The 18,892-nt window shown below is 40.0% G+C and overlaps 1 protein-coding gene across 3 annotated transcripts in view; it reads left to right on the forward strand.

Moving 5' to 3' along the window:
- The window catches only part of LOC134211673 (uncharacterized), a 207,576-nt gene that overhangs the window by 144,638 nt on the left and 44,046 nt on the right, over nucleotides 1-18,892 (forward strand). For 2 of the 3 annotated variants that reach the window (XM_062688789.1, XM_062688791.1), the window contains one exon: nucleotides 15,604-15,672. The exons of the other annotated variant lie outside the window; for it this stretch is intronic. In XM_062688789.1, coding sequence (XP_062544773.1) covers nucleotides 15,604-15,672 — 69 coding nt within the window. The remainder of the gene's footprint in view (nucleotides 1-15,603; nucleotides 15,673-18,892) is intronic. 3 annotated transcript variants of the gene reach the window in all.

The raw sequence follows: 18,892 nt of genomic DNA on the forward strand, positions 1-18,892 counted from the left end.
TACGGAGTTCTGCAGTCTGGCTGTCTGTCAGCTGCTTTTCTTCCGTAAGGTCTCGAATCTTCGACTCGGCTTCCTTCCTGGCCTCCACCACTTGGCTCAAGGCCAACTCTTTCTCCTCGGTAAGTTGGCGGATCTTTCGTTCCGCCTCCTTACTTGCCTACAGCAAGGACTTCCACTCCTACTTTGCCTCTACAACCATGTTGCAGAGTATCAGCACAGACTTCTTAAGGTCCTTGCTGTACTTCCCGCCGTTGTCCAGAAAGGACATGATTACGTCCATTACGTCTGTAATCATCTCCATTTTCCGGCCTCCACTCTCCTTGTGACTGCTCATCACTTCCGCGATGACCCTGGTCAGGGTAACTCCGTCTATCTTGATCTCAATGGGCGGCTCGTCCAACCTGCCATGCTCTTCTGTATCGCCTGCCCCTGGCGATCGGTGGAGCGACCTGTTAAGGCCATTTCGTCTGGCGAAGGGATCTACACTTTCGACAGACGCTTCTCCCTCTCCACTCAAATTTGTTTTTTTGGTTTGGTCGACATTTTGGTCCCACGAGCCGCGCGAGAAAATAGGTCCACCACGTCAGATCTTCGCAATAACGTGGTAAGGATAAGCAATACTGTGGGGGGTTCCCAAGTACCCCACAGGTTCCGTTGGCGGCCTGCTATTTATTTTAGCCCTCAGACCATGCTTCTCCTTGGCACGGGTCGCTTGACACCGTAGGATTAGGGATTAGGGGAACTCATATTATTAACTGCATTGAAGTGCGCCTGATAATATGACCAGATTTACACCGCAACACACTGCTCAAAAGTATCTATATCCCCAGTGTAGCGGGACCGATTCGAGGCCTCGGACATACCTACTGTAGGACTCCGTGGATTCCGAAGCTTTGACACCGAATCATTTTGTTTTTGGAACCTCTAGTGGAGCGAAGCAACCCAGTGTCAACGCTAGTGAATCCCAGAGAAATCTGCGAGATACGTTGAGCCGATTCAGCGCTAGCTCGACATGTTCTGGGAACGCTTCTTGGTAGAGTAACTACCCGTTATTAGAAAGCGACCGAAGTGGTTAACCGAAAGCAAACCGTTGCAAGTCGGCGATCTGGTCTTGGTCGTTGACGGAGTCCCATGTCTTAGAAGGAGCCGACGGTCGTGTCCGCCAAGCCATTGTCCAGACTTAATAAGGAATCTTCAAGCGTCCAATGACAAGACTAGCCGTGCTAGACGTAGATGTTCAAGGTAAGGGTATGCGATAACGCAGTTTTTCCTAACGAAACGAAACGAAATTTTAAATGTCTAGGGGAACGGTTCGCCACTTCATCTCATAGCTCCTATTTCCATCCCATCAAAAACAAAGCAATGAAAAGGAATTTGGTTTGTTTATTATTTTTGTGATTTTTTCAGCAGTGAGCACGCATGTTGACAAAAAGAAGCGACGAATTTAGTGCCGTAATTCTTTGTTTAGCGGTGAGATAAATATATGTACAGTGAGATGGCGATCGAAACATTTCCCCTATGTTGATTCGAAAGGAAACGAAACGAAATATAGATTTACTTTCGAGACTTCGAAACCATACAAATTCGAGGTCTATTTAATTCGCAATTTTACGAAACAAAACAAAATTTTAAAATTAAAAAAAAAATTGTTAATTGGTTTTGTTGAGGTTGGTTTAATTTTATTATGATGCCGATACAAATATTTGAAATCTATTTTGTCTCCCCCCCCCCTGGGATTTTTTTCGCCAAAAAATAATATTTGGGGGGGGGGCAAAAAAATAAAATTCGGATAATTTTGAGGATTTTCAAAACATTCTTATCAAATCCGAGGAGTTTTTCTTATTGTTTTCATTTTAGTATTTAGTTTTCATTACCCCTCCCCCTTGACCTTTCGGAGACCAGTAGGACAAAAAGTTAATTAAATATTTGTAACGGCCTAATCGCAATTCTAGTTTCATTTTTCAAAGTCAAAAAACTGCTTTACGACCAATAGAGTTATAGTAACAGAAGAAGCAGTCTGTGATAAATTGCTGCATTCCCGTTTATATACCATTGGCGATAAGGTAATACCCCAGCATTTGTGCCGCATTCAAAGAAATTTCATCGTGCAGTGTGTGCTCCCGAATCTGATCAATTATATAATCAGTAAGTATATAAAAATATAGAAACTGTGGGATTTTTTTTGTGTTCGGATTCAAATTCTGTAGAAAAACTTAAGAATTATGTAATTATACTGAAGCATACTTAATATTATCTTATCAGCGTGGTTCTATGGTATTTAGCTACCTCAAAACCAGAAAATGAATGCATAGATTTCCGGAGGCGAGCCAGCCATCGGCTGAAAGTCTCCTAAATAAAGATAAAAAAAAAATGCTTTGATTTTATTTTTTATCTAGTGGGATACTCATTCATATATCCACTTCTGCCAGGCGTATGCGCAGATAGATAGTTGTTAATAGCATGCGTTTGCTCACTAGTAGAATCCTCTGCACCTTTCTAAAATGCAAAAAGATACGTATTTCATACATATTTCACGTAAAATATTGCATTTTGTTTTCCTGGGGCCTTCTCAACTCTTAAGCGGTGCTTACCCATGTGCTTAAACCTGGTTTGAGGGCTAAGCGGAAGTGAAGAAATCGGCCTTCAATAAGAAAGAGGCGCGCTCAAAAGACTTCATAAAGGCCATAGGAATCCGCATCACGGCTTTGCCTTTTCGACAAAGTCATACGAATCTGATTCATATCTGATTACATTAATACTCTGAGCCTGACGTCTTAAATAATGAGTCAGATCACTTTTAAAAAAATCAGATAGAATAGTTAAAGATACTTTTTGTTTTCTGTTAGACATTTCTAACAAAACATTGAAGACGTTTTATAGAAGAAAACTAAATACACATTAGTCGGCTCAGAATGGATTTATGTAGTAAGCGTTAATGGAAAAATCTGTATAACATTCATTTTTGAAAACAATTTTATGATTTTCTTCAGCGGCGCATCCAAAATTTTTGATGATACATAACCATACGAGGCAGTATGGTTTAAGCATTAATTTGTTTCGAAATTCCGCGGAATCCCGTTAAATTTCGTTAAAAGCTAGTTTTTTCTAACGAAATTTTTCTAATTTTACGAAACGAAACGAAATCAAGAAATCAGATTTCGTCATGCTCAAATTCCGCGAAATTCCGCGGAATTTCGTTTCGAACCACCTGAATCGAAATTTTTCAAAATACCGTATACGCTTAGTTCAAGGTGCTATCCTACAATGAATGGAAGGAAGCACCAGGGGGAGATTGTTAACACGCCCTAATGTCCTTGGCCCTCAGCGGCTAGAATTTCGCTGGTTAAAAAAGGAGTAACAACTGGGTACAGAAATTTGTTTAACTGTTGCGCGCGTTTTTTCTCTAAATCAATTTGAATTGGGCGGCTGTGACCTCTTGTACCATCTACCATCTGCCCCCATCATAGATGGTTAGCGGCACTCTTTCTTCAAATACTAGAAATGCAGTTTAATCCTCCACGGGTATTGTTCACATCATCTTGTGTTCGTAGAGAACTGCCAGTGTAATATGCTTTTGTTGACGAGCTCGGTGGTCTAGTGGCTACCGCTTCTGCCTTATAAGCAGGAGGTCGTGGGTTCAATTCCAGGCTCGTCCCTTTCCTACTTTGTATTTCTATCTTAGTTCTTTCTGTGTTTCACGTTCTACCAGAACGATTCCTACTGTTAAAAACCTTCAACACTAACAATCCAAAAACCTCCCGTGGCACCTATGAGAGGTCGTAGAGTTCTCTGCATCTTTCTTAAGTATGTAGGTGTCCAACTAACCATCCTTCCCCTTCCTCAGCATTCGTAAGGACGTGGCCAGGACAGATCTCGACTATTGGAGAGTGCATTGCTTTCATCTAAGAGATAGCGATTAGTCCCAAATCAATATCTGTGATAACGGATGAAAGTGTTGCTACTCTCATACAACAGTCTTGGCTTGTACCACCTACGAATTTGTGCGAAATGCTCAATGCTAATGCTAATGCTAATGCTAACTGCCAGTGTAATATGCTTTTCGTAGATAATCAATTTAGTTTGGCGGTGAAATCTATCTACTCATTCGAAGCGATGTTAAATAGCAGGCATGAGAGACCATCTCCTTGCGCAACCTTTTTACAATCATTGAATAAAATGTGCTAGGCACGTTTTATCTGCCATATTCAGGGTGGCCAGACCTACCGATTTCTCGGTAGTCCTACTGATTTTTGACTCACCTACCGATTCACAGACGAGAGATCAAAAACCACAGGTTTTTCAAAATTCCTACCGAGAACTACCGATTTTCAACCCGCCAAATAAAAGCACGGTCAACATAGTAATCTTTCTTATAAACGATTCGAAGAATTTCAGTTAATTCTCAGACAAACTACTATCAGAATACCTTTAATTGGCATTCAATACAGTCGACTCTCTACATCTCGATGTTCTATATCTCGATATCTCTCCCTTTATCGATGGTTTCCACAGTCCCTTCAATCTACATATATTTGATCTCCCTTTCCAGATATCTTTCTATCTCGATCTGTTCTGATCATATTTTATTCAAGAATCACTCTCCTTATGTCAATATGTCCAAATTTTTAGGCTACTAGACCATCTTTGGACAATAACAAACACATCAACAACAGGACACGACTTTTGTTTTGTTGTCGTTTTTCATAGCAACGAGGTCTTTCGGATCTAGTATCCATCTCAATTGTCCTTCCATTCCTCGATCTCTCACTATCTCCATGGTCCCTTCAATATCGAGATGTGGAGAGGCGACTGTATCTTAATTTAGTCTTCTCTATTATGACATTTTGCATCAAATTCATATTTCAAACCACATAAATAGATTAAGGACAGGGTCAGAGTGTTCAATAATTATCATTCCTGTCACTTGTGATATTACTGCTTTTTTGATAAATATAACTTAACGATCATCCGCATCTATTACTTTGAAATATCAAAACAGTTTTGTTCAATATTTTGCAGCAATGCCAAGGGCATTTTTTACGATTTTTTAACTAACTTTTATTGATTAGAAATTATTTGGGGCTTGGGAAGTTTATTGTCTACTATTTTTTTTCCAATTCATTAGTTTTTCTCGAAATCTTTTCATTGGTTCAGTCAAACCTCCATGAGTCGATGTTCTATGACTCGATATCATCTCATGGAAGCAAATTATGCCATATGAAGAAATATTTCCTGGATTACATACTGTGATGGTCCCTTTAAATAGCTTTCCAAGGATTCTCTATTCCACATCTCGATATTTCCATGAGCCGATGGTCCCTCTAATGTCGTCTCATAAAGCTTTGACTGTAACTGCTTTTAGATTGTTAAGAATATAGAGATTATGTGATGATACATTTATATTTCTGATTATTTCTACGGTGGTTTCAAGTACACCTTTTGTGAACAACATGTTTCATAAAATATTCATTTAGAAAAGGGCTATTCTGGTCTACATATTTTAGATCACCTTTACGGAGGTCTCCTGTCGTCGTTATAATACAAGGCTATGAAGCTGACCATGATATGTGGCTAGCTTTGAAATATGGCCCGGTCTGAAGTCAATCAATAAATTTGGATTTATCAGCAATCATTCAGATTGTCAGGCCATATTGATTCGGTAACGAAAACTAAAACAAGCACTTTCACAAAAGGCTATTCTAGATTCATCTTTACACATGTTGAGTTTAGAAAATTTGAAGCTGTCAATCGATAAGTTCTATTTTGTGCGGATTCGAACGTCAATTAAATTCGAAAATCGTGAGATTCTAATGTTCTACAAATACATTATTGTATGAATATGTCATAATTTCTTCAGGCCAATCAGCTGTACAAGTGTGGAATTTTTCTGAACAGCAACATAGGTAATAATTATTTATATGAAACTAGATTAAAAATGTAAAAATAACATTGCTGGGAAATCTACAAATTTTGTTATTTTATAGTTTAGGATTCAAATTGGAAAAGAAAACTTAACCTAATCACTACCGATTTCAATCCTGATAGTGAAATTACTTATAAACAATAAACTATGGCTCCCAACTTTTTAATTGTAAGATGTACGTTCATTTACATACTTTAAAATCGTTGCATACGATTTTTCAACATGAGGCTAAGTACGCCATGTGAAATTACTATTTTATTTAGTGGTTTCAAACTTTCTCCGGCCTACCGATAACTACCGATTTTTCTACAGTCAAGCTACCGATTTATCAAAATATAATCTGGCCACCCTGGCCATATTTCTGGTTAGAAAGTACTTCTACTTATTATTCTTTCATATGCCTCTGTTGATGAATTGCATGGTGAGTCACCCCCCACCAACAAAAAAAACTAAAATCTCAGTCATGATGCTTCCCAATTCACTCAGATAAAACACAGTGTCTCTATTTACGTTATTTGTTTGACTGGTGGTGTGTATTAACCTGATCAACAACATAAACAAACATATAAACATCACAAATGGATCTGATACTGAAATCTCGATGCCGAATAATAAATTTTCTTTTAAAAAATAACAGTTGACAAATTCGGTGCCAAGAAAAAAACTGTGAAATTTCTGACAATCTTGAAATAATTATTCCCTGCTGTCAGCTTTGTTGCCTCTTCAGATTCTATCTCGTACTCATCCCATCCTCAACATGCGGATCCAGAGGAACTCGCCATAAATGCCATCATTTAGAAGTGGAGCACAAAAAATTATAATGAGTATGCAAAATAAACCGGAATGTGTAAATACGCACTGTTTGGCCATACAGTCGGACGATGGCCGGCCGTGGCGCGATGAAAGCAGCAGCAGCGCAGCGGTAGAGAGTGCCGTCTGCCGTAGTAAATAGCAGCAGCATCATGGTCCAACCAAGGCATGGGGCAGGAGAAGCAAAACAAACAAAACCATTTTTGCTGATGCAGAATTTTGCCTCTACGCTGCGCGCCGGCCGGCCGTGCGTCCTGCACGCTTCACCGTGAGTTGGGATGAAGTTGGAGAGGCCGTTTGTTGCAGGCCGTGCGTGCGGGTACGCGGAGAAGAATATGCCAGTGACAGGAATAAATGACATTAATCCGCTTTTTTGAGTTTTATTTATGCGCACTCAAATTTATTATCAGTATAAATTAACCGCGCAAATTGATTCCTGCGGTATTTTCGAACTGTTGTGTAATGTATTGGGGGTAATTGGAAATGATTCTTGATTTGGTTATTATCTTGCAATCTTAATATTGATTTAAGTCATTAATTTTCAATGTTTTCGTTGATCATCGTCCATATTTTTCAGAATGCCATTGTTATTTTCTAATATATGCACAACTATACATCTTTCCGGACAAATGAATGCTATTATTATTTTAAAAAGTTATAAAGAGAATATCGAACACAATTTGTGAACCGCAAAAAAAAAAAACAAAAAAAAGGAAAATAAAAAGATCAAAACAAGATAAGAATGAAAAGGCAGAAGGAGAAACAAAAGTAAGGAAAGGTGAAAATAATGATTATAAAATGTAACAATTAAATTGAATTATCGATTAGACATAAATGAAATCAAAGTCTTCTTCTTCCACGACTAGTGAATTTATAGTATCGGTGGTAGAAAAGTAATTAGCATTTTTTTTGCAAATTACATTGGAAAACCCTATCGAGACACATAATTCAGTATTGAAGATAATCGAGTAGTTTATTTAAATTTACTGATCCACCTCCAATTTGCATGAACATATTACACGATGCACTGTTTCCCCTGTGGGTGGTAATAGCCTGAAGGGAAGAACATGAAAAAACGGTACCGAACCAAGATTTATCAATAAAAGAAATCATAAATAAAATTGCGTGTAACGTCATTAGTCTGCAAAGGTACAATCATTTTCATATTTTTGTATGTCTGCTGACTCATGCAGTTAAATATAAAACACGAAAACAGGTTTCCCTGTCGCTCAGAATGGGTGTTTCAACCTGAACTCTACGCTGAATATAAAGTATGCAGGGAACGCCAGCTGGAGCCAAAGGGTGAAAGCCGAGAGGGGCGGTTTACACAAAAAAGCTAATATATGAATGAATTCACACCAGTCTGCTAGTCTCCAAATGCCGTGAATTGCCGGCTGCCTCTGCCTATAAACGCACATCGCATCAACTTTATGGGGTACTCTATCCTCTGCTCGATATGGCAATGTTTGCTTTTGAATATATGTTCTCCAAGTGGGGTTATTGGTTGGTTGGTGGCGCAGGCGATCGGCCGTGGACGGACACGTTTCGGTACCGACTCTATTAAGTAATTTTTCTATCGTTGACGGCGTTGAAGCGATACCGGACTAGGAACGCGCCCATCGCCAGCAGGGTACGCCTACACACCTGTTTCGTCACGCGTTGGAAGCCGTTTGCAAAGTCAAGATTATCTGCCTCTTTTTACGAGTACGTGGATCGGGTGGAGATTTGATCCAGGGGTAAAAGCCGTCTTGTTTTGCCTGACGGAGAGTGCTTTTCAATGCTAAGTGTTTCTCTTCCTCCTTGACCCAGTACAATTGTTTGCAATGTATTGTGTTTCTTTCAAGAAGATTATCAGGCGTGGTGTAATTTAGATTGTTTTGGTTTAAATTCTTTAATTCTTATAGCTGCTTGACATGTATCAACGTACATTTGAAATGGTTGAGATCCTTGACATGGTTAATAGCTCAAACTCGTGTTAGGATAAAACAATATAATTGATCGCCGAAGGGAGGCGCATGGTATCTTAATTTTGCATCACCAAATTATATATAATTATCAGATCTTCTTTTTACAATAGTCGGCCAATTCTTCACTTTGGGTTATTCCATGACACAATTTCTACTAATGCGATTGTTAAATTCATGATTCATTAGGATCCGAATTTTAAATGATTCTACTACATGCAAATAAATGGGAATGAAAATGGGTTTTTAGAATTACGAAAAAATCTTCCAAAAAGTTTTATGAAAGAACTACAAGCAAAAGAAAGTCATTTGGAGCTGATATAAGAATAAACAAAATCAACATTTCTTAGGATATATGTTTTTTTTTGTAAATATCTTAGATCACAGATAAGTCAAAAAATTCAATGCTTCAAATGAAACTGTCTTCAAAACATCATTTCGCAGGTGGGAAAATACGAAGCACATTTTCCTCCCATTCAATTTTTGTGTTTCCTGTGCCCGCTGAAAGCGACTCGTCGGTAAAAGTGTGATGAACGGCCAAGGAAGAAGAGCGTGCACGAAGATCAAACGACTGTGAATGAGTGGTGTTTTACGCGGTGACAGAGGCGGCATAATCATAATGCGCCTATGCTTGCACCACAACCGTTGATCATTTCATCACTCACTACTCACTCGGCGGTTCGCCTTTGGTGCCCCCGATGGATGGTTGCACGCTGTGGCGGTGCGCTTTTTTGTCTTCGATGGGTTGTGGATGGCTTTTGTTATTTTTGTACGTTTTAATGAGAAATGATACGAAAATAAACAAAGCTTAGGATCAGAATGATAATATATAACGGTATGCCGTGTAAACTCGGTTAAAGAGTATTTCACGGACTGAAGATAATGATAATGACAAATCTGTTAACACCAGTGTCTCAAATGCGGTAATCAAAAATATGTTTGCAATAATTCCATGAGTCGAGACTAATAAATAACAGAGTATATAGTTATACAGGGGTTATTTTAATAGAGAATCTCCTTCAAACAGACACAGACTAAAGCTGGCTGAATTCGGAACCCGGTCTGGTTTAGATATTTTTAGGTATAAAATTTAAGGGCATTCGTAAAAGCCTTTTGATATACCAATGCATAAATATTTACTTAAAGTTGACACGTTGCAAATAAAAAATGTGAATGTGCTTAATAAACACTAAGGTTTGTGTGATCGGGTTGAAAAAGGAAATGACATTCATCGATATAACACCAGAAACGCGAAAGAAGTTAGAACACCTAATTTATTGCAATTGATCACAAAAAGTTACAAACATTATTTTAACAGTACGAGTGCGTTTATCCAATGAGTCTTGTCCAGTTTGATAAGTACAGCTACAACGTGCTGAAAATTAGTTCGACTCTCATTGCTACAAGAGACCGAGGAATCCTCTGCAACTCCGTGAGCGCCACGGGAAAGGGATACTTGGTTAGTTGAGAAGGTAATTCATGGAAAGACACCTTGGTAAGCGACTAAATATTTTTTTGTGGGCGAATTTATTTTCAAGACACGAAAACGAAAACCGTGTTTCAAATCAATATGTTTCGTTTAAAAGGCTTCTACAACACGACCGATCCTGCACCAACACGATCGAAAGCTAAAAAAATTTATATCTTTTATATTTTAATGAATAGTTTTTAGTATAAAAATAAAAATTAATAGAAGATTTTACTTCTTTCTATTGTGTTCAAAAGTTGTCACGAAAGAGACTTGTCATACCAAAAAGGAGCGCTACGGAGCAATAATTGATTGTTTGCTGTTGAAGAAGCAATGTAGATTGCATGGATAAATGACTCACTTGTGTTTGTCAAATAGCTAAAAACGAAGAAAATAGATGGCCAGTGGTCCCACCAGATTTTTTTTTATTTTGTTTTGTGAGACTAACTTGGATGCTCACCCTACCTCCTGATTCACGCTCTAGCACACAAATCTGAAACTTATTTGGGTGCTCACTCTAGCACACCCTGCCACTCCTCCTGACACGCTCTGACACACCATGTGGGACTTACTTAGGTTCTCACTTCTGACATGCCATGCGAGTCTGACTTGGGTGCTCACTCTACTCACCTCTGCCATGCCTCGAGGTGTCGATAGCGATAGCTACCAACAGTTCTACGCTACGACTACCTCGGCATATGCAGTCCATACTAACACCTATGCGCTCACTCTTCTGCCATGCCTCGTGGTGACGACTGCAATTGCCACCCGCTGCGACACTCTTACCTCGACATGTGCAAACCTCTCATTCACATCCCCGCGTTCAGCCTGTTTTCGCTCTAACTAACCAATCACAAGTTAGTCATGCTTGGCGACTGCTTTTGATTGGTTACAATTACAGTGGTTACAGTCGAAACTGTGTTCCACTTCTCCACCGCTTGGCACATCCTCTGGATAAGGATATCCGGGGTTGTGTCCCGACTGCAAACGTTTTTTTGCTTTATTAAGAAGCTTTTCAGCCCATGGCTGGTTCGTCTCCGTCCGGACTGCAAACGTCTAGCGTAGCTCTTCTTTCGACGTCGAAACGAGGACATACGAACAGTATGTGCTCTGCTGTTTTGTCAACACCTGGGCAGTCAGGGTAGACGGGGCTCTCCGCGTGCCCAAACCTGTAGAGGTACTGCTGGAAGCAGCCATGGCTTGGCCGGAATTGTGTCAGATGGAAGTGATCTTCCCCATGGGGTCTCTCCACCAACCTTTAAAAAGTTATCCCACTCGCGCTGCCATCTGGCAACCGAAGTAACCCTGATGCGTTCACGGGCTCCTCTGGTGTCACGTAGCTCGAAACACTCCTCGTCTTCCCGGATGACCAGCCCGACTGACATCATGCTCGCAATCACGCAGGCTGCATCGTGTGATATCATGCGGTAGGCAGATATCACTCTGAGACACATTAAGCGGTACGTGCTCTCCAGCTTCCGCAGGTAACTGGTTACCTCCAGAGCTCTCGCCTAGGACGGGCTGCTATACCTAAGAATAGATACGGCAACGCCTGCCAGTAGCCTACGTCTACTGGCACACACCTTGGAACTGTTGGACATCATCCTCGATAATGCCGCAACAGCAGTCGAAGCCCTCTTGCACGCATAATCGACATGGCTGGCGAAGGTCAGCTTGTCGTCTATTACGGACCCCTAGGAACTTCAAACTCCGCTTTGATGCGATCGCGACTTCACCCACGTGAATCACTGCATGTTGAACCGACTTGCGGTCGCTGATCGCGTGTGCTGCGGTCAGTTCTACCTCGGGAATTGACTCCTCGTAGACCTCCAAGGTTACGTCATCTGCGAAACCGACGATCCTAACACCAGGAGGGAACTTTAGCTTCAGAACCCCACATTCTTCATGCCTGCCGTATCCTAACGAAACTATCAATTCTATACTTTCGCATCTAATTCTATCATGAACAAGTACGTTAGGGTGGCTCAAATTCGTGTGGAAAAAACTTTTTACAATTTTTTCGATGGGCCGCCAACTTTTTCAGTTCTAATTGATGCCTTGATGCGCTGGACAAAATTTCAGCCAAATCGGCCTACGTTTGGGCGGTGCTAAACTCGTTGGAAGTTTATATGCAAGAAGGTATGCAGAAACATCCAAAAACAGTCATTTGCAGTTAGACGGCACAATTTACAATGAAGAACTATGATACTCATTCAGATATTGAAGAATTTAATACAGAGTGTTATGCTGAAAACCGCAAAAAGATTAGTGTTTACCCGGCGAAGTTATTAGCATTTCTCTGCTGTGGGGTTCAAGCATATTTCGTTTCTTTTACCTCAGAAAAGAAATAAATTCACCCATGCAACACTCCAGTAAAATGCTAATATCTTTGCCTAATAAACTCGAATCTTCTTGCGGTTTTCAGCATATCATTCTGTATTTAATTCTACGAGAACTTAATGAGTATCATAGTTCTTCATCGTAATTTGTATTAGAAGGCGGCCCATCAAAAAATTTGAAAAAGTGTTTTTGAGCCACCCTAATGTACGTCTAAGTTTGGAAGATGATATTAGCATTTCCATATCAATGTTACATTTTTTTTGATATTTTGTGCACACACGCAAACATACTGACTGACAGACATTTACTCAGTTCGTCGAACTGAGACGATTGGTATGCAACACCATATCACTATGGTTCGCTTTCGGAGTGAAAAGATAGCCTTTCGGTACAACTTTGTTGTACGAGAAAGCAAAAAAGGTGTTCGATAATACCATAATTGTTTGGAGTTAGAGGAACTGCCAATGACATATTATGCAGTTACTTAAGTGATAGGATGCAATGTAATGTGGCATTCGATGGTCAAACAAGTTCTCATAGAGAAATCTGCACGGGAGTTCCCCTAAGGAATAACATTGGACCGCTACTTTTTCAGAATGCAGAATAAATTTAAAAGGCACGCCAAGGTTATTTATTATCAGTATATTTATTATCATGGGTAAATCATATATAGAAAATGTGTGACAAAATGTCTAGTATGTATGTGCTGAGTTTTCATCGACTTAGCAGTTTCCTTCCACGTTATTCAGTCTGCATGGAGGGCTGAAAGATGGAATTATTAGCCACCAACAGCACGCGCCTCAATAATCGGTTGACGTAATCGACGCTCACACGATGAGAATGTAAACAACACCCGATTGATCAGTAGTACCGCCACGACGACGTGGAAGAGTGAGTGCCAGTTTCTTCCTAAGGTATGTTAAGGTGAAGGTGGGTTGAGTACCAAAACAAAGCTTTGAAAGTATTGGTACAATAAAAACTGTAATATACTGTAGTAGTATTGGTGTCCTTCTTAGCCGTGCGGTAAGATGCGCGGCTACAAAGCAAGACCATGCTGAGGATAGCTGGGATCGATTCCCGGTGCTGGTCTACACAATTTTCGGATTGGAAATTGTCTCGACTTCCCTGGGCATAAAAGTATCATCGTGTTAGCCTCATGATATACGAATGCAGAAATGGTAACTTGGCCTAGAAACATCGCAGTTAATAACTGTGGAAGTGTCTAATGAACACTATGCTGCGAGGCGGCTATGTCCCAGTGGGGGATGTAATGCCAATGAAAAAGTATGTCGTATTTATAAAAAAAACAAACAATATTAGTAGGGTGGCTAAAAAAAACGACCCAGCTCCACCCCGCTTACTCGGTTCCTTCCCATGCTCCGAGTGTCCTCCAAAAACCGATTTAAACAAAAACAGGTTGAGCGCAAGCCGGTTCAAGTTTGTATGAAAACTAGTATGGGAAACTAAACCTTTTATTACACTGGATACAGCGCCTCCCCTCCAAACGCTGTCGAAAAGAGAACTCACATAGCTGAAAGCAACATTCCAGAGACTTCACTGAACGAAAATCGCACCGCAGGAAAAATCTATTGATTACGTTACGCAACAATAGCATTTCATACCCCACTCACTCCCATGTCACACTTTTTGTATGAAGCATCTGCCCCTGGTGCGATAGTGTAGACTAGACTAGACTAGTAGTATCTGCCCCTGGTGCGATAGATATCACAAACAAATTCTGGGTATTTTGTTGAATTGCACGTTTCACTGATGCCTTCTTAGAAGCCTAATTATCATGCTAAAGATTCGCAACATCGATTAAAATAGACTCCCAACTATTGGAACGACCATTCAATATGGATTGTCTATGGAGTTGAAGCTCTTGAATATTTCATCCAGTCATATGGTCTCCCCCCTCGCCAGCGCCCAATGACGGAGTGCCAGTATCAGAATAATGTAAAATTCAACCTCGCCATATCAACTGTCATACAAACCTGAAACGACCTGTGCACGGTAAGCCTCTATTCAAACCAGCCCAAACCATCGGATGACACCCAAATTATGAATCATAATAGACTGGGCGTGGCGAAGCAAAATTATATTTTGAACCACCCTAATTATTAGATTGCTGCTGCCGGTGCCGGTGTTCACATTCGCTACGCGATCAGTTTTTAATCGTTTTTATCGGGGAAAAATAGCAGTTTATATTAAGTTTTCGGTTTAAACAAGTGACTGATTTCGATAAATGATGTTTAATTTGCGTTCCATTCGGGCTGCTCATGTGCGTGATTTTTTCAATGCCCTTTGAGAGTAGTGAAGTGCAGTGACAAACCCACCAAAACGCGAACGGCTATTAATTTGGCACGAAATTGCTAATTTATGATATTATTAGAGCCGAAATACATAGGACTCTTTGGAGAAACATGCTCATTATCACGGGAAGTGAATAAATATGCTGTAAACAGGTTAGTAATTTGAATATTAAGCTTTTGTTCGATGCATTCGAATGTTGGTGGGAGAGGAGTGGGGGACGTGTGGGGTTGACCCGTGGAAGGTCCGGTGCCATATTGACTGCCATCGTGGTACTCTTCCAACTATGTCCTTAAAGTGTAATCACGTCTGTACCATATTAGACTGTAGCAATTCTTATCCAAACCTGTTTTATGTGATCAGAGACGGTGCATCGGCCAATGCAATATACATTTATTGCCCAAAATAAAAGTGGAACCTGTTCGCATCGGTAGAAGTTAAGTCACTCACAGAGGAAAAATAAAGCACATAATTTCAATAAAATTGACTCAACAATAATTCTATTCAAATTTTACCTCCATTAGTCACATTTGTTTCAAATAACTCGATTATCTTAATTCACATTTTAAGATATGTATATGAAGCCAGATTAGAAATTGTAATCAATTCAAACAAACGAATCATAATATGTGCTTCTAAGCATGAACATTATACTCGCTTTCTCCAGCTTATTTCAACTTCTTCATATCTATGATTTAAACTCATATTTTACGTAGATTTCTCTCCTAGCATGATGTACTATCCCCGACCCTGTCTTATCAGTTTATTATTTCATTTATCTCTTACAGGATCTTCTTGAAGCCAGAATAGCAGAACTCGAGGATGCCTTACTACGACTTCAAGATAGGGTAAACCAAGTGAGTATTTCAAGCAGTTAGCATCGGTCGTCACTTGTAAGAATTCCGACACGGAAAATGCCCGAACATAGGCGCCAAACGTCTTCCCCAGCAAAGCGATTCCAATCATCCTAGATTTACAGTTAATCCGCTCATTCGGTCTTTTGATTACGGAACTTCGGGTAGAAGTATTTATGGTTATGATTTGATTTGACACTTTGAAGAACTTTACCAACACGTAATCCGGTCGAAATGTTGGCTTACCGGTTCCGGGGAGAAAGCGAAAAAAAAATACGAAACAGAAGAACCCAATAAAAATCGATTGCAAGTCCTTGAGAGAACCGGCACTTCGAACACATTTTCAACCATTTTCCGGCCGTTTCCCCCTTTTACTGTCATTGGGAAAACCAACCGCTGCCACGAGGGGAAGAAAAGGGCTCGCGTTGGAGCAAGGCGAGGGAGTTCGTGTCGTCTCCAGAAGTTCCCCCCTTTCTTCTTCGTTGGACGCAAGCAAGTTGACCTTTCAAGTGGAAAATGGAGATGGTAAAATGAGCTTCGAATTTATTTTCCTTTTTTCCTTTTCCTTGTGTGACGAAGATTGTTCACTTTAACACTGATTTACTCTAGTAATTGAATACAGTTGAGCTTCTTGGATATTTTAGGCTTATCCCTGCAAAAGAGTTTTCTTCTAGCGAGAAGTGAAGCATAAAGGATCAATGTTTTGAACAAGTTGCGTAAAACTTTTGATAACTATCTATTTTTGAAATGTTTTATTTTAAATCTTACACAAAGTACAAAGTTTCAGCACCAGTTCTTCTTCAAGCCCAATTCTTGATAAATCTATTTGTCAATTTGATTTGAGTAAACTCGATAGGCATACTTGACTTGAACAGACTATTTTTATCTTAAACCGATTCTAATGCAGTTTTTGTTTAGTTTGGAGTTGTAAATCGTAATACTTTAGAAGTTAACCAGATGATCAACAAATCACAGTAAAACAAATCAATTGGTATATGTGAAACCTTTGACGTCAAACATCTCCTTACGAGTAACCAGTCTATGTTATCCAACAAATTAATTGACCAGTACTTCCGATCCATCAAATGAATAAATTACGACTGGCCCATTCGTCGTTCCAGCTCGTTTTTCAGGAATGATATATTTGTTTCTGTGCTATAAAGCACCACACGACCGGTCTTCCTGGAACCGTGAAACCATCCCCTAGCTGCTCGTCTTCATTCCTTGACGACCAATAAAATGTTGTACCACTTGGGGACGAACAGCGGCGTCGATTCTAGTTCCTCCCATTTTGAGGCTTTGTTATTGTTTTTGTTTTTATGTTCTAAACCAAACGTACCACATCGTTATCGTCGTCCATCGTATGAACGATGTTGGAATTGGCAACCAATCAAGCGAAAAATTTTACGATCTCACTTAAAACTCCAGTCTCTAAGCAAACCAATACTAATACGAACCTAAACTATGCATCATTTTACAAGTTGCGTCCAGTATCTGCGTAGATGTAAAATCTCAGTTCCCTTGGGGGTGACAACCGAAGATGGATGTTACCAGAGGAAAGATTTTAGAGGCTAACCTTTCCGGTGGTTTTCCCTTTCAACGAGGAGAGAAGGCAAAATAATATTCGTGGCCATGTCAACTAAGCGAAGGGAGGATGATTTTATCATGTTTTATGTAGAGTGGAGAAACATTATCTGCATATTGAACGGTCGGGATGTCCTGTGCCAAGGTTTCATGGGGAGGCGTTTGAGCAGAAGTAACCGGAAATTTGTGTTTTGGTTGACCGATGGCAACTTCATGGGTATCGTAGAAATGAAAACTGATCGAAAATTGAATAAGTTTTGAATCATGATTAAATTAAACATTTGTAATTTCTTAGGACTTGAATTTCTTAACTGATGGAACAAGTGCGATTGTCAAGTTGAAGAGGTATTTTGAGTTGTTATTGAACGGACAGTCGAGCAAAAAAGACACAAACAGCGGTAGGATTGAGTATGATGCATGAGCTGTGGTTCTATTCATGCTAAGTTCTTTATTTATTTTAGGTTATTATCAACTATTCTTACCTACTTCTTAGTTTTGCGGGTGATATTTATATCAATATTTGTCTAATTCGTACAGCATTGAGTAAAAAAATTAATAGAATAGGGCTGATCATAAACTAAATGTTCAGAATTCTGGCCATTTGCTCGGCCCACGGCAGTTGTTCGATTTTTGCGGCGTGAACGATAGATGTTTCTTCCAGAGCATCAATGTACCGTATTTCGTCCCCGTCACAAAAGGGCGAAATGCGCAGTGAACGAGGTGGATTGATCAGGTGAAAGACGATTTGCGGACCCTCCGTAGATTGTGTAGCTGGCAACGAACAGACTTTGTATTCGCTGCATTTATGCAATATCTAGTGTGCGGCAAACACCTAGTTCATTGCTGAGTGTTCGCTCATGAATCCCGTCTAGCACTTTTCGACGAAGTCTCTTGTAATTGATGATAGACGACGGTAGATGAATTCCCTAAAGCCTGAAAGAATTTCCGGGGAAACTTTTGAAAGAGTTCTCGGAGAAACTGTTCGGAGGAATTTTCAGAGGAATTCCCAAAGGTATTCTCGGAGGAACATCCGGAGAAACACTTGGAGGAACTACTGGAGGATTTCCTTGAGGGAATCCCGGAAAAAATTCCAGTTGAAATCTTGGAGGAACTCCTGGAGGAATTCCAAGAGGAACTTTTGACAGAATTCCCCAAGGACTTCCTTGAGGAATTTCCACAGGAACTCCCGGAGGAACTTTTGGAGAAATTTCTTGTTAAATTCCTGAATAAAGCTTAAATGAAAGCCTGAATGAACTTCCGGAAGAACCACTAGTGGAACTCCCGGAGGAACTGCCGTTGGAACTCCAGGAGAATGATATAAAAATGCTAATATCATCTTCCAAACTTACACGTACATGTTCATGATAGAATTAGAGGCGAAAGTATAGAATTGATAGTTCCGTTAGAATACGGCAGGCATGAAGAATGTTTTTATAGGTCAATTTGAAAGCAAGCGAAGGGCAATATTTGTGATGGCATACTGGCCAGTGGAGATATATCAGCTTCCACACTGATATTCTTCCCTCCCCCTTCATACGGGAGTTGGCAGAAGGAAGGTCTTACGATATATGCCTTCCGATCACTTTTAAATCGACTTCTATAGAAACATTCTTCAAGATGATATTAGCATTTCATATCA

Source organism: Armigeres subalbatus, chromosome 2 (genome assembly GCF_024139115.2).
Source record: "Armigeres subalbatus isolate Guangzhou_Male chromosome 2, GZ_Asu_2, whole genome shotgun sequence".
Lineage (NCBI taxonomy): Eukaryota > Metazoa > Arthropoda > Insecta > Diptera > Culicidae > Armigeres > Armigeres subalbatus.